This window comes from Toxoplasma gondii, chromosome XI (genome assembly GCF_000006565.2).
Source record: "Toxoplasma gondii ME49 chromosome XI, whole genome shotgun sequence".
Classification (NCBI taxonomy): Eukaryota; Apicomplexa; class Conoidasida; order Eucoccidiorida; family Sarcocystidae; genus Toxoplasma; species Toxoplasma gondii.
In genome coordinates this window covers 1,201,581-1,217,790 of record NC_031479.1, presented here as the reverse complement: position 1 = coordinate 1,217,790, position 16,210 = coordinate 1,201,581, and the positions used below count along the sequence as shown (strand labels likewise).

General features: G+C 51.9%; 2 protein-coding genes across 2 annotated transcripts; both read right to left on the bottom strand.

Annotated features, from left to right (window-relative positions):
* Nucleotides 1-733: 733 nt before the first annotated feature.
* On the bottom strand, nucleotides 734-5,135 carry TGME49_310275 (hypothetical protein). The gene is made up of 7 exons (XM_018782620.1): nucleotides 5,021-5,135; nucleotides 4,377-4,498; nucleotides 3,927-4,079; nucleotides 3,181-3,671; nucleotides 2,167-2,406; nucleotides 1,696-1,869; nucleotides 734-1,235 (listed from the first exon to the last, which is right to left on the bottom strand). Coding segments are annotated over exons 1-7 (1,299 nt in total). The 5' UTR covers nucleotides 5,023-5,135; the 3' UTR covers nucleotides 734-1,118.
* A 1,270-nt stretch (nucleotides 5,136-6,405) lies between these two features.
* On the bottom strand, nucleotides 6,406-15,904 carry TGME49_310270 (hypothetical protein). Its single transcript, XM_018782619.1, has 9 exons — nucleotides 14,041-15,904; nucleotides 12,925-13,206; nucleotides 12,302-12,494; nucleotides 11,479-11,811; nucleotides 10,917-11,035; nucleotides 9,717-10,250; nucleotides 8,786-9,266; nucleotides 8,330-8,547; nucleotides 6,406-7,675 (listed from the first exon to the last, which is right to left on the bottom strand). The coding sequence occupies exons 1-9, from the start codon at nucleotides 15,151-15,153 to the stop codon at nucleotides 6,875-6,877; spliced, it is 4,074 nt and encodes a 1,357-aa protein (XP_018635574.1). The 5' UTR covers nucleotides 15,154-15,904; the 3' UTR covers nucleotides 6,406-6,874.
* Between the last annotated feature and the right edge of the window lie 306 nt (nucleotides 15,905-16,210).

Here is a 16,210-nt window from a genome sequence, read left to right as displayed (position 1 = left end):
GCACATACCTGCGACAAGGGAAGTGTGTTTCAAGGAAGACGAACTTTTTAGCCTGGAGGTTAGTGTTGGACATACAAGTATCCATTTAGATGCGCAGGTGGACATGAGTAGCCCTTCGTTCTCCGGAGGGCAGCAGAGAGTAAGAATCCCCGAAGAGAAGACGAAAGCAGGGAAGAGAAGACAATAAATGTTGTTTTAAGTAACGAAGGAATGCAACAGGTCTGTATCGAAAAGGGAGCACTAAAAGGGTCGTAAAAGATGAAGCAAAAACAGAAGATGGATTTAGCTTCTGGGTGGTGTTTGAAACGGGGGTGTGTCTCTGGGTGGGCAGAGGCCTATACAAATTGTACCGGGCCGAACTATCCTACGTTCAGCACAACTTGTGTTCGGACTTCGTCGCGTTTTCGAAGATTCGCATCTCTCTACAAAGACGCTATTTCTTGATACATGCATGACTAGTGTCGGTAGAGGAACTCTATATGGAAGATCAGGCAGATAAATATAAAAAATTCTATGCACCGGCAGAACTTGCGATAAGTTGTGCGAGCAGTCTGTGAGCCATCCAATGGAGTTCAGATGAAGAGGACATTCCTCGCTTGTCTCAGCAAATCCAGTGTAACTTGCACACCACATCCATTGCGAAGCACAGGCATGTACGTTCTACCGTAAAAGCTGTTGCTCGAAGCAGGGTGCTGGGGAGTGACGGAGGCACTAATCGGCCTCTTGCTTGGGACGCCAGTAAATCGTGATTGTGTGCCCTACGTCAGTTCGCGTATTTCAGAGAAACGAGAAAAACGACTGCAGTGCGTCCGTGTTCGCTTGGAAGCTGTAGTCAGTAACATTGCTTGTTGAGTGTAAGCATAGAACCAGTCCGGTAGTGGCATAAATTGCAGGCTTACTCGACTTGCGGAGGCATGGGTACGCTTTACAACTTTTGTGTGGCAGGTGTGCAGACCACGCAGTCGACAAATTCATGATGACGTCGCGGCTTTAAAATAAAGTCGCCGCGGCTTCAAAGCAAAGTAGCATAGACTAGCGTAGACTGCTGAGAAACAGAAAAAAACGGAGGGAGGGTATGGGGCGGAAATGACGGTAAGCGCTTTTGGGATATGACAAAGTCACAACGCTTGCCTCAACGACTGCAACACTCCCACGCGTTCTCGATGAAGCCGTCGAGACCGGGCAAACTCTCCAGAGAACCACGGGCAATTTTGATCCAGGCACTCAACGATGTCCTGCCGAAAAAGAAGCCAGCCCACAAAAGGGGAAACGTGTTTGAGACGATGCACTTTTCGCAAGCAACATGGGGATAATTCTATGTCTATGCACAGATGCGAATGCAAGTCCTTAGGTCTTTGACTTATTGTACACGTGCACATTTGTGTAGATGCATACGAGTACAGTCGAAGGCGCGTGTGCTTCCACCGAGGTCTACGTAGAAAAGTAGGCGAGTCAATGTCCATGTTTGTACAGGTGACTTGGTGCATCCGCACACATATACAACTCAGAAGCAAATGTGTGTGTGCATATGCATGTGCTTGCATATATATATATATATATATATATGGATAGATCGGCGCCTATTCGCATGTAGACACATTTGCGCATATCAGCGCACACATCTTTATGTGCAGGATTTCTAGAAGTAGTCCCATACGACTACCAAGTATCTGGTTGAATCGATGTGAACCGTACCTTGGACTGACTCTTTCGCTTTCTGTCGGTCAAGCGTTCCCTCAAAGCGACACAGCTCTCGGACCATAAGGTGCAAATGAAATCCGCCAGGTTCAGGTGATCAAGAATCTCCACCAGAACTCGCTCATACCAAGGATCAACAAGAGATCTGGGCTGCCTCACTCTGCCTCCCCCCTTGAAAAACGACAGGAAGAAGCATCAACAGAATGCCAGCCGGTCAGCACCTCTGGGAAACTCTTTTTCTTCTAGACGCGAAGGAGAAAGACTCAGTGTTTCTAGTCTCCTGTTTTCCTGCGTGGTCTTCTCTGCTTAGGTGTATCCTTCAGATGCCACGAGCTTCCCTAGTCGCCCGTTTGTTTCGACAGCATCGCTCATAGAGGTATTGCTTCTCATTATTCTGTTCAATTCGTGACGGCTCCCGAGAAGACTCGAGGACCAACCAAAGCTCACTCCGACTTCACCCTTACTCACCTCCGTCCCTGACATCCCTTCTTTTTCTTGGCCCTCGTTTTCCCCTCGACGGTCTCCGCCGTTTCCTTCCTCTGCCTTTTTAGAGTCGTCTCCGCGCTGCAGGAACGCTGTCTCTCTGCTTCGGCTCTCGGCGCTGTTCCATTCAAAAAGTTCCTCGCCTCCCTTCCCATTCATGCAACTGAACGCCACTTCGTTTGTGACCAGATCGAGTTCTTTTGTCGCTCGATCTCGGACTGCTTCCTGGAATGTGATGCAGTAAAACTCAGACAAACAATGCAAAGAGGGTCGGAAGGAACCTTTTGGCTTCATTTTCAGCATGTATGCGTTTGAAGAAGAAGACAGCGGCAAACGATCTGTATCGTACCGCGAGAAGTGGTGGCAAGGGATAGGGAAGCGTGTTCACTTAGAACCCTACACCGTTTTTTGGGTACATGTAACAGAGGCGAAAGAGACAACTTTTTGTATCCTCTCAAATACTCTACATCTGGAAAAACAAGCAAACAGGAAGTCCATCGTGATATAGTCAAGTTTTTCGCTCTTTCATCGACCGGTTCTCGCGCGAGTGTGCAAACTGGACTGCGGCGAATCGCTTAAAGGGAAGGCGGTCACAAACAAAAAGATACTTTTAGAGGGCAGGAAGCTGTGGGCGTCTTTCAACTGATACATTTGAACACCTGCTTTTGAAGGAAAATGCTTTGGCATGCACCGTTGAGGCTTAACACAATTATGGATACCCGCCAGGTGCCCGACAAAGTACACGGCTTTAGTTGTATCCGCAGTGATCGCTCTGTACATCGATAGGTAACTGTAGGTGCATGCAAGAGGGGACCATGCTGTGTTTCTTCGGACGCTCTTTGCACGATTACGTCAGTAAACAATCTCTCAAGACCATTTCGAGCCTCTGTCTAGGAAATCTGTGGGCGTCAGCCTTCTAGCAGAACCCCGTGTTTGTCATCCTCACCAAGTACGCCGTATCTTTTTCCATTTCGTTCGAGGTGTCTAACTACTTCTTACCAAATAGCCTGCAATAGCCTGGTCGCCTAGATAGAGGAGAAGCAGGTCGTTTTCCCCTTTTCTACTAGTCGAAAGATCAATTTTTGTCTTGCCGTCGCTTTGCTGCCTATTGCGGCAGCAGGGCGGAGGGGCGGGGTCAAGAGTGTGAAGCTTCAAGAGGTTGCGAAGCAATTCCCGTTCTAGTCTACATCTCTTCCAGTTGTCTAATTTCTTTTCTCCTCCGGAGGCAGATGCCATGCTTGTGATTATTTGCCCACTTGTACCGTTGCGTAAACATGGTATTTGAGTTTCTTCTCGGTGTGCCTCCGGATTCTCTCGTGGGCCATTTTGTTGTTCATATGTAAGGTCGCCAGTCGCTGTCAACCTGTTTTGGAGGTGGCTGCCGTTTTCTTCCGGAATTAGGGATTGGTGTTCCTCTTCTTTTGCCTCTCTTTTCTTCTTTAATACATACTCCCAGGTCCCGTTGATAACAACTTGCATCCTAAGAACCACTGCAGACGGAGAAAAAAGCCGCAAAAACCCGGTGTGAAGTCTTCAAGAGACGATGTTCGGAACAGAAAAGGAAGGCACGGACAGTGAAATCATGGATTCGATATCGTGCCGTGACTGCTGTATCATCCTCAACGGCACAAACGGAAAGAAAAATCGATTTTTGTCGTCACATTTCGAGGGCAGGCACTTTTAAGTTGGTGGGCATCCGTAAGCTAGCGGTGCTGAAGCGGATAGCGTTTCATGCGTTGACTTACAGATTTCTCCAGCCGATTTTGTGAGGAATGCTCGACAGGCTTGGCAGTTCGCTAGCAGTCGAGCAGCTTTACAGCTTCTCTTGTACATGCGCGTTCTTTGGGCAGTAGGGCGAACATAAGTGAAAAACATATTCTGCGCGGCACCTATATCATCTGCGAAAAGACGACAGAACAGATGCAAAAACGGCTTTGCCAGTACCAATCGTCATCCAACTGACCATGGCACCAGCTGCTACCTTTCATACAGACTTGCACGTAAAGGTGATACAAGTAAGTTTGAGCAGGCAGACAAACGCGCGTGTATGCTTGAACCGTTGCTTATTCACATATGAGGTCAATATCTCGTGTCAGAAAGTGTACCTACGGTGTGCGACGCACCCGCTACAAGAATACAATACGTCACGTTTTGTGTCGTTTTGCCGCAGGGCAATACCGGCTCTACACACTTACAAATGAGTCTCCTTGCGGTTCGCTCTAGGCACTTGAACGTATCTTTGTCTTGAAAGGAAAAAGGGCCGCAGGTCGGATTGGGTAGCTTATCGGGAGGAACACATTCCGCGCACTTTATCGACCTGAAAGGAAGCAAAAGACGCGAAAGACGTACAAAGTCCTAGACACGAACTCTGGGTAGGAAATACGTGCTTTTCGTTCCACCATCGACGCACTCCCAGCTACGAAAGAAGCTTTATGAGGGAACACGGACAGACACGTTTTAGAGAGATAAGTTTCAGTGCCGTTTCCATCAGGTACCATGTTGCCACGAGAGAAGCGCGACGACCACCTGCAGTAATCAACACTTTACAACGGTGTCTGAAGGCGTGTTTTCTTGGTCAGTCCACATCCGATTAGGAATCTACCATGGAAAAAAGATACAGAAGATCCTTTCCAACCAGAATAAAAGGAGGAACTTCGCTTTGTTTAGAGGAGATTGCGTCAGGGTTAAACAAACGGAAAAAACATGTTAGTCAACTTTTTCACGGAATATTACAGCCAGGTAAAACAGCTGAATCTGAAACCTTGCTACTCTGTTCCATTTCCCGGTTTTGTTGAAAATTCACGAAGTTGGGCGAATCTCACTCCTCAGTGTCACTCACATTTTTTCACGAGTCTGGCCGTCAACGCGTCACATATTGTTCCTTGTCTGATAGTTGTCCCAGACGCTCTAGGGAACGATAGAACGCGTTTTTCGCCAGGGAAAAGTTCAAGCACAGAACGTTTCGACGAAATGCCCGCCAAGCTGTGCACAACGCATTTTGCCTTTGTGACGTCACTCATGTCGCAGTTTGCACCGGTGGTTTTTGAAACTCCCCCAAGCGGGGAAGCTCTTTCCACACGTTGTCCGACCGGATCCCGAGCAGAGATACATGACAAGGAACAAATGAAATCTCATGCTTTTTGCAATGAGCAAAAAAGCAAAATTCGCCCCCACCTTAACAGAAACCAGGTCTTCACCGTTCTCGGCCCCACTGTGAACGACTTCGAATTTGTTCCACGTATACTCTGTTTTTTGGCGACTCGTTGCGTTACACATTCCCGCGTTGCAACCGGACGCTTCCGAGGGCAGTGTTGCATTCCAATGTTTTGTCTGGTTTCTCTGTGGTATATCTAGGCGGCTGTGCGGGGTAACGCTATCAGCTTGTTACTGTATATCTGCCTATATGTGCAAATACCAACGACCTTTCTTAGATGCAATCGGGATTCACCGACGAAGGCGTTTGTATTCCAGATCAGAAGTGTGAACAGTCGAAAGAGTTTTCATGTCTACGAAAGGCTACTTTCTAGCTTCCTCACATCACCGCTGTTTTCTGTTTGCAGCTGCTCTAGTTCGTCTTTGCTCTTGGAATCAACTTTTGATTACAAGAGCCTACTGCGCAATAACTCATAGGGGGTCGCTTTGATTGTTGGACACGTGCATCCGAGGGGGACATGACCGGCGAGCCCTGACTGTTGCAGTTACGCGGCTCTTTGACAAGAAGTGGTTTTTGACGCAACACGAATATCGTATTCTGCGCTGATAGATGACCCGTCTTTTGTATGACGAAAAAAGGCCAGGAACAGACGCTCAAAGGAGCTGAAAAATAGAGGCTCCCTCTCAAACCGAATCCGAGTTAACGGATGCCTCACCTACCTAACGACCACTCTTTCTGTTCTTCAACAATTTCTTCTTGCCCCAGCTGTCTTCCTTGAAGCATAGACACACAATAGCGCGCGAACTTTGCTGCTTTTCAATTACAAAAGAAAAATGCAACACTTGATCTGTATACTTGCGCAGGGGGGGACTGCCCACTGCATCCCTCCACAAGGTCTGCATTCAAAAGGTCACACGCATCCAAATTACGAAGATACACCCACAACCTTATATATATATATATATATATATATATATATATATATGCAAGTGCAGACAAATGCGACGGTACCGGTGTCGTGATGGAGAGACCGCGTATTAAGGGATGAGTGCTTGCATCTTTTCATGTGAACAGAAGGCATCGTCGTATGTCTGCTGTGTTGATCTGGGAGGCTAGCGAAGTTTATTTCTGCGTGCGCCACAAAGCAACAAACTACGCTAAAGACATTGTTGAACATCTCGTGGATGAACAAATTGTAATGTGATCCCCCGTCTGATGAGACATAACATCCTTGTCTCAGCTACATAGACACCTTCGATTTGGCATGAGAAAATCCACCTTTAAATCATATCCAGAGATCTACGCAGCAGGACCGGACTTAAAGGACACCGATTTCGGCCCATGTTGCACTTTTGCCACACCCCTGGCTTTGACTCGGGGTTTGACGACTGATGAAGAAAATCCAGTCGTTCGTTTTAACTTTGAAACAGACAGTTTAGCGCTGAGTAGACACCATAAACTTAGATAAGGAACTGTGAAAGACAAACCGCGGAGCGATACTGTACGATAACGACACCTAGGGAATCCTCCAACGTGTCATTACGCAGAAAAGTGCACGTTCCTCGCTTCATCATACTGGGGATCTCCCAGGGCTGTCACGACGAGGTGATGGTGCGACTCAAAGCTGAACATTGCGTCTGCACTGTGCTCTGAGTCACTAATTTCACTCCCTTCCACTATAGCGGCGCTGACTTCTCCGATTTCTTCCCAGTCCACGTGTTCCAACGCTTCTCGCCTTCGTTCGTCTCCTTCGAATCCGAATCCCTCATCTGAGTCGCCCTTCCCCGGTTCTTCTCCCTCTACTCTCGACACTTTTTCGTCTCCGCTCCCCTTCTTCTCTCCCTCCTCCCTAGCGTCTCTTCCGTGCTCGACATTTCCTTCATCCGTCTCTCCAGCTTCCCCTGCCTGCAAATGCTTCTGCTCCCCATCCCCGTCGAAGCTCTCCCGCTTCTGTTCCCCTCCTCCCCGCGCCTCCGTACTCTCGCCACCGCCCCAGCGCGACGCACGGGCTTCGCCAGGCAGCTCAGTCGTGCTCGTAGACCTCGGTGCGTGTTTTTCCGAGAAGTCCTGCAGCAAGGAAGCAGGAAACTGCTTCGGAGCCGCGACAGCCGTCAGATCGCGGGGGAGCCACAGACTGCAATCGGTGAGGTTCGGGATGGCGAGGCCAGACGCAGACACACTTGCTTCCTTAACCCAAGCCCGCACACAGGCCAAGATATGCTGAAGCAGACCGGGGTGAGTTTGCTGCGCCTCGACGTCGGCTGCGACTGCGCGAAGAAAATCTCGCAAAGGGTAGTAGCTGACGGCGTAGCGCTGCAGCAGCGGCACCACTCGAGTGTACTGAAGCAGACGGAGACAGACAGAGAGACATCTGGTGACCAAATGAGAAGAGAACCAAAACAGCGGAAAGACACGACACACAGAGGTGAGACAGAGGAAACAGGAAAGAGGTGGAAGAGAAGAGAGACGAAGGAGGAGAGCGGCGAAAAGGCAGGGAGACGAAAGAGCAGAACGACATAGAAAAGGAGACGAGCGACGAAGAAGGGATATGAAGAAACCAGATATGAAAGAGAAGAGAGAAGAAAGGGGAGGAAAGCTAAGAAGGACAGGTACGAAAAGGGACAGCGAAGGTAACGGGCAAGCGACGAAGTGCCACAGCCGCGTTGCCGGCAGCGGAACGCGACAGAGAGCGAGGACGTGAAGGAGGCGAATGGACCAGAACATGAATTCCGCAGACAAAAGGGTGCACCGGGAGAGACAGCGGGAAACGCGAAAGGCAGCAACAAAGAGAAAAGACAAGAGCACATTCGCCTTCCAAAGCTCACGGCAAACGCGCAGAGGAACAAGTCTCTGCAAGACGCTTGGCCTCGTTAGGAGGCGAGACCGAGCTGCAGAAACACTGCTCGTTCCCTCGAGGATCGGGGAAAAGATGGACAACAGAGAGTTAAGAGAACGCCGAAAAGGATTCAGAGAAGCACAGCCCGCACAACGGACCTGTTTCAGTTCAATGAGAATCTCGACAATCGTTCCCCAGTCTCGCTGACGAAGCGCCATGTCTAGGCAGGTTTGCCTCGTCCACCGTTCGTCTTTGGCACAGGCGAGGCAGCGGCGACGGCGCATGCGCAGCTGTTGCCAAACCAAGTACAGGCGTTTCAGCATTCCAGGCGAGTCAAGAAGTACATGGTACTGCAGGAGTTGACGGAGAATGTCGCCTGCAGGAAGAAGACCGGTGAGTCGCGGAAGAATCAGAAAAAGAGGTCGGGGATGTCTGCACCCCAGTCCTCGCTTCCATTCACCTCAAATACTAGAGACACTCCTCGCAAGCACCACGAGGCAGTTTCTGCGGCACATCTCGCCCTGAAGTTGAGACCCGCGAGAAGATCAAGCCGCAGGGACAGGAACGCCTCTCGCTTTTCTGCGCGTCATGATTCTTCCCTTCTCGCTTCGTACCTCTCTTGAAGAAGACGCAGGCGTCGAAAATGAAGGTCTGCAACACACGGTGGGGAAGAACCTGCTGACTGAGAAGCAAGCGCATGTACTCGAGGGCCGCGCTCAGGACATACGGAATTTCGCTCGAGCACGCGGTGACGCCCGAGATGAAGAAGGCGCCAGAGTCCTCAGAGGAAGTCTCAGGCCTTTCGCCTCCAACCGCACTCGGAGCCGGAGACGCCGAAGGCTCTTCGGACTCCCAGGACCCGCTGCGGCTACCAGTGCCTCGGCGCCACCCCACAAAGGCCCTGCCCTCATGGCTTCGAGAGATCGCCCCACAGAACTTGCCGGGACAACCACATGGGACAGAGAGAGCAGAAGACGGGCGGAGAACGCTCGACGAAATTTTCCGACAGAGGGCACACGACAGCGACGAAGCGGTGCCCGCAGGCAAGTCGAAAGCAGCTTCGAGCAGCAGCTGACCTGGGGGCAGGTCCAGAGTCTGAACGGAAGCAAAAGGAGAAGAAAGAGGTCCAGTCAATGTGGCAAGGATCCAACGACGAGCGCGGAAGACAAAAAGAACTCGAAGGCCATAAGGGGGTAACGGGATAGAGGTGAGCTACAAGGAAGCGGAGAACACGATGCGCCCAGGCCTGTAGTCTCCCTCTCGTCTCCACGGTGTCTGGGTTCTTCTGGCCGATCGCCTCGCCCTTTACAACTTTCTTGAATCTGCTTGCTTCTACCTTTGTGTTGTTCCAACTCTTGACCGAGACGTCATCGCAGTCATCTCAGCAACTGCTCTACGTGCTCTGCGTGTCTTTTCCTTTCTTGGTTTTCCTCTCCACCTCTCGCATCTGCTTTTCCTGCTTCACCCATCTGCCGTCTCTCTTCCGATTCGCGACAGTGTGCGTCCTCCTCTTCTCTATATCTCTGACCTTTTCCCGATTCGCACCTCGACAACGTAAGGGTAGAGGACAGAGAGGACGATGTCTCTTTCTGTGACAATCGTCGCATCTCCGACCCAGGCAATGAGTCGTTCGACGGTAACGCGCGTTTTTCCTTCGTCTGTTTTCCGACCTTTCCCGCTCGCCGATTCCGCCTCCCTTGCCTTTGCACCCTCCCTCGCAGCCGTGGCTTCACCGGGCCCCGCGCGTCGCCCCAGAGCTCCGACCGCCTCGCTCTTGCCCGCCGCTTCTCTACCCGCAGGTTGGGCTGCAGAGGCCGCACTCCCGTCGCGCCTGCTCGCCCCCCCGTACTTTAGCGGCCCTCTCGAGTCCGGAGAGAAGTCCGCCGCGCGGCTGCGCCCTGGAAAGGAAACTTCCTCTTGAGGAACAGTTTCTACAGCAGATCGATAGCGCTGGTTGACCAGCATGAGAGCCGGCGACAAATCCGAGAGAGGCGTGTGGAGCCGGAAGGCATGCTGAAGCAGACGAAGCACATGGCGCCGACACCCGCTGCGCTGCTGCATCACTTGGAGCGCGAAGGACTGCAGCGGAAACAGAGCCAAAAGAAACATGTTTCGTCGAAATGTAGGAAGTCAGGTGCGAAAGGGAGACAGAAGATACGGCTGTCGAGTCCCCAAGGAGACGCGCTGTACCCAACGACGCGTTTCTTCACCTTCTTGGCACTAGGTGAGAATCCACACGCTCAGTCGGTTTCCAGAATGTCAAACCCAGGACTCTCCACCGGGGCTGAACCGTCCATGGTTGAGCTGCGTAATAAATAGCACTGCGTAAGGCTTCTATCGCAAACGATGGAGACTACGGAAACAACGCAGGCGCAAACTCGTCGACGTCACAGTTGCTTTCCACTGCGCCACTCTCGGAGGAAGCGACCGCATGGATTTTCGCTTTTGCTGCAGTCTGAGGGAGGCAGAAGAACAGAAGAAGGTAAGCTGTCCAAAGTTTCAGAGGTCCAGGGAATCGCAAGGGAGAGAAGAAAGAAGACGGGCATGTGCCAGTAGAAGAGACGCGAAGGAAGATGAGGAACTGACAGGAGACCCAGGACGAACCGCACGCGCGTCTTTCTGGAGGTAAGAACAGAAAAGAGAGGCGGTCGAGGAAACCGAGCAAAGATCCAGCAGATGGACTTGAGAGGAGAGCGAAAAGAGGAAGGAACAGAGCCATGCGAAACAACAAAGAACTTAACTCACCAACGACTGCCTCTCCAGCAGCAGAAGATGCATGAGCACATCATGATTCAAAGCGAGGATGTACATGCGCCCTCCCTCCTCGTCCATGACGAACTCGCCGCCTACGAAACGGGCTTTCTCTGCAGAAGACCCAGGAGACAAAGGGGAAAAGATCCAGAAAGATAAAACAGAAAAGTTGGAGTTAGGAAAGCAGCATAGGCAGAAAGCAAAGGCAAGAAGGGAAGCAAGACAAGGGACGAAAGACTTGGAGGGGACGGCGAGAAAACGCGGTCCACTGCCCCGAAAACGACATGTCGAAGGACCAAATTGAAAGGCGACAAGAGCTGCGGGTCGAGACTGTGGTCAGCAAGGACAAGGAGCCTTCGCACCAGAGCTACAAGTGCATGCAGGACGGGAGCAAACGAGGACTGACGGGGGAAAAGAGTCCGAAGAAAGACTGCTCAGCCGCCAGATTTACATGCAGACCCGTAGAGAGTCGTGGCGACGAACGCGACACACGACCACCCATCGATAGGAAACGTTCTATCTCTAGAGGAGCGTCGGAGGTTCTTTTTCATTTTACCAAAGTCGACAGTTTGTAGCTCGACGTCGTCGAGTTGCTGCGAGACACTGCGTTTCGGGTGCGAGACTCTCCCGCCGTGCTCTTCGCTGACTCGCCCCTCAGACTCTTCAAACGCAGGGGACGGTCCGTTGCCGACGACGCTGTGGTGAACGAGTGGAGTGACGGCGCGAACAGTTTTGGCGGCCCGAGAAGAAGAGACAGACGAAGAGAGAGAAACGCTGAAGGGCGCCGTCGGCAGAGAGGGGTAGTCGCAGATGTCGAAAATCAGCGTCGACCGCAGCCGCTGGTGATGCACGAGAATCAGGTTGTCTACCACAGAAACCTCCATCGGACCTGCGAAAAACCGAGAAGCCCTCCGGAGACACAAATGCGTTGAGAACCAGAAGAGACGGAAACGCGGAGTGACGCAACCCACGAAAAAAAGGCATACACAAACGGAGACACGTTCGAAACTCAAATGCGTCCGAAGGGATATCTAGGACTGCGATTTTTCCTCGTAGTCACAAATGAACTGGGGGGGGCAACACAGATGATGCATCCATGCATGTGCGTGCATATATATATATATATATATATATATATATATATAGTTTGGGGTTTGTGGGTCTGTAAGCTGCGTCATGCGTTTTGATTTTTGCGCATTTTCAAAAAAGAACGCTTGCACCTTTCACGCAGCAGTCGCTTGTTTTGTGTGTCTTCCATCTAGGTTATAAACCGCGGAAGCAGCTGAAGTAGAAAAACACACCGCTCTAGCATGCAAATGAAGGAAGAGCTACACAACATCAGGTTTCTCAGGTAGAAACGAAGGCCTCTCTCCAGTTACCTGGTTGAAGGCAATCCAGGACGATATCAGGTTGCAAGAGACCCGTCAAAGTTCTCATCGAAATCCGCCCGGCAGCTTGGTCGACGTGGACACAGTAGACTACCCCGTAGACGAGGAGGAAGTGGACTTCTTGTTGCTGGAGCGTTTGCCACTGGGGGAGATTCAGCTCGATTTTTGGCAGTTTCGCGAGAGTCTGCTCAAAAAACCGCGCAAGCAAACAGAATGAAGTGCCAAGACCGGTTCTTTTGACTGCCGTTCACTCGACGCCTCTTTAGCTGGGACTTGCGACTTTCTCCTTTGAGAAAACAAAAAGATGTGTCTCCCTCAATGCATGCACAGAGAACGGGTTGTAGCTCGACTTCTGGTCGGCACGTATATACAGAACCTGATTTTAGCAAAGCAACTGAGGACTTTGGAAAATTTGAGAAAATAATTTGACACTCCAGTGCCCAACGAGCTACCAGTGTGATTTGCCACACTTGAGATCCGTCTTAAACTTGGGGAAAGAAAAAAAGGAAGAAAATAAACTAGAAAAGGCTGCGCGCATCGTCCCCTTCACCACGCATATTGAAAGCTCGGTGTTTCCCCTGTGTGGTAGATCTGCAGTGCTTTTTCAGCCTCACAACTCCTGGGGTTCCATTTTCATTCCATTTGAGGAGAAACGGCTGCAGCGCCCGTGCCGCCACAGCCAGGACGAATGCGCCGGCGACCGCTGGTCGTCGAGTGCCTGCGATGCACGACCGCGTTGGGCCCCGGGCCCGACTAGCGGCCGCAGACGACCCGGAGACAGGAGCCGGAAACGCGGAGTTTGAAGCATTCGGAAAGGGACAGAGAACCGCCCAAGCGAGGCTGCAGGCCTGCGGAAGCCGACGAACGCGACGGACCGAAGGAGGCTCGAAAACAAACTGAAAAAACAGTGTAGAGAAGATCACTCAAGGGAATCCATGAGAGGGCGAGACACCGACGCGAGCAAAGTTCCTATCCGAACCAAAGCAGAAGACGATGGATGGGGGAAGCGAAATGGGGACAGGGAAAAAAGCGGAAAACGCACACGGACACACGAAGAATCAATGGTCGACTGCTGAACTCAGGCAGAAAAAGGCAGAATACGCGACGGGTGTTCTTCTGTCATGAAAAGAATCTAATAGACTCACGGAGATCAGTTGTCTGTACGGCAATCTGTTGTCCCCTCATATCTGGGGTCCGTAAAGGAGACAAAGTGCCCGCGGTTTCTTTACATCAGAGTCGGAAACTTCAACGGAAAACACTCAAACATCTGTGGTCTTCGATGGCGACGCGGTCTCACCCTTCTCCCGTCCTTGTGCTTGTGCAACTGGAGGGATACGTGTGAGTCTGTTGTCTTGTCGCCTCGCTTCCATGTGTCGCTTGTTTCTCTTCTCTGCGTTGCTTTCCTTCTGTCTCCATTCTTCCTCTCTTTCCAGGTCTCTCGTATTTCTCGTCGTCTCCCATCTCGCTTTTCTCCTGTCTTTCAAACCACCTAACTCACTGTCTCCCCTCTTCCTACAACGTACTTTCTCCCAATTGTCTTCGCAGAACGGTTTCTCTCCTTTTCGCTTCTTCCCTATATGGTGCATTTCCTTGTTTCTCTCTACCTCACTTCTCTTCTCCGTTTCATGTCTCTTCCCTTTCGATCTCTAAGTCGGACTTCGTCTCCCTTTTCTTTCCGACGCCCGCACCTCTCCGCCCCTTCCGCCGTGGTCCCCTTGTTCTCCACTTACCGTGAAAATCTCGACTGCTTGTCGCGTAATGACGCAAATGTTTGCCTCCGTTTCGGCAGGGACAAGCGACGGGAGCCAGAAGGCTTGGAGAATGCCTCCGCCATTCCTGTTGTCCTTCCCTGTCTCTCCTCCTCCAGCACCATCTAGGGGGAGAAGGACGACCGGCTCGGCTTGCGGCGCGACCGTGTCGACAACGCCGATTTCCACCTCCTCGTGGAGTGTCTCCAACCCCACTTCAGGCCTTGTCTCTGTGCCAGAAGCCGCCGCGCCGGCCTCTGCCCGCGCTCCTGCGCCTCCTGGAGACAGCGAGACACACGCGGGGGCTGCAGCCCCCGTCGAGGAGGAGCTCGAAGGCTGTGTCGGCGGAGCGACGTAGAGGAGGTAGCGGCCGCAGGGAGAAAAGCGGAGAATGGACGCGAGGCCTTTGTTGAAGGGGATCACAGCGTCGCTGCCTTTGGTCTTAGCCGTGTCGGCAAGATCCACGACAGTTGGTTCTCGCTCGCGGTTGCTGTGGCTCTCTCGAGCGTCGACACAGACAAGGAAGGAGCAGGAGCCCGGGGCCTGCGGTGTGTGCGCCCCTCCGACCACAGAAGCAGGAGACTGTGCTGCGGCGCGGAGGAAAGGAGCCTGACCAGGGAAGGCCTGAGGCTCCCCCGCTTCAGAAACCGTTGACGGAGGCGACAGGTCTCTCTCTACGGGTCCGAGCTGAGCTGCGAGTGAGCTGGGCAACGCAGCCGGAGGACAGCCGACTTGCTGGTGGATGATTTTCCGGTGAACTTCGTCGAAGAGGACCCGCTGCTGAGTGAACTGCAGGGGACTCGACCGCGTACGAACAGGCGGTGTCCACGAGTAGATCGGCGGCTGGAGGTACACCGGCGGAAGGGCGGCGTAGTATCGCAGCTCCGCCTCTGTCAGCGGAGGCGGCGGCTTTCTAGCCGAGTACTCCAGGTGTCCAATGCCGGTCCCAGAGGAGTCTGAAGAGCGACAGGGGTCGTCGCGACACTGGTTAGAACTGGGGAAGTCTGTGTAGCTCTCCCAAGAGGATGAAACGGATGAAGCAGGTGCAGGAGGAGACGGGGGATCCCCGGAGAAATGCACCTCCGTGGTAGCCATGCTGCTCAGAGAGAGGGAGTGCGCAGGCGCATCTGATGCGGAGAGAAAAGACGTGGGAACCGGCCAGAAAAGACAACGAAAAGTCGGACATGAGGGGAAAAAAGATGGAGGCCGCCCGCTAGATGAAACACGTTATGGAGGAGCGGCGCCTGCCACAAAAAGAGCATGCCTACGCACGGTCCAGGACAGGAAGAAAACGGGGACAGAAAAAGAAAGCAAGACTCAGGGTACGGTGTGCGATGTAGAGATGAAGCTGCAGTGAGTTGACGACGTACGACAAAACTGGGGTCGGAGACCCAGCGGAGCTTCACAAGACCGGAAACAAGAGACTGCGACGCATGAAGCACGGAAAACATCAACAAGACAATAGTTTCCCACAATACAAATGTAGCGAGACATCAACAGAACTGGGAAAACGGTCAGGAAAGTGTGGCCGAGGTATCCGCGACTGTGCTTGTAAATGAGGCGAACGATGACCTTTTTGGCCACACGCTGCATGCAACAAAAACGCGCCTCCTGAAGACCAGCCTTCAGCTTTAGACATCGTCCTGCTCTGACGAGAGAAAAGAAACGGTCAGGGTTTGACGGGGTTTGTGAGCTAGTGTTAGCGGCTTGTTAGGGGCGAAGTACGGTGTTTGTACAGAGGTGAAACCAGAAAGCCTGTGACACTGGACTTGGGTGTGTAGGGAACACGGTCACATCTAGGAGTAGACGGGCTGATACTAAGCCATTTTGCAAGAAAGACCGAGAAACAAAGCTGCACAGTTCTAGTGATCACAGGAACAAAGCGACGGAAATCCGCAACTGGACAAGTTACCAATCCCCGAAGTGTGTGTTCACACCTGTCAGCCAACCACCATCCGATCGCACAGACTAACTGTGCCTTTATGGCAGATACACAAGTGAACTACCAAAACACACACATCATCAGACAAAAACAGAAAGACTCCCAGTCGTAACACGCGTTTCACAAAGTTTGGGTCCGCATGTCGATTTGCCTCCAACGAGTGTAGAGCGACCAGACAGCCAGCTGCTCTGCATGCACACACGTAACAGC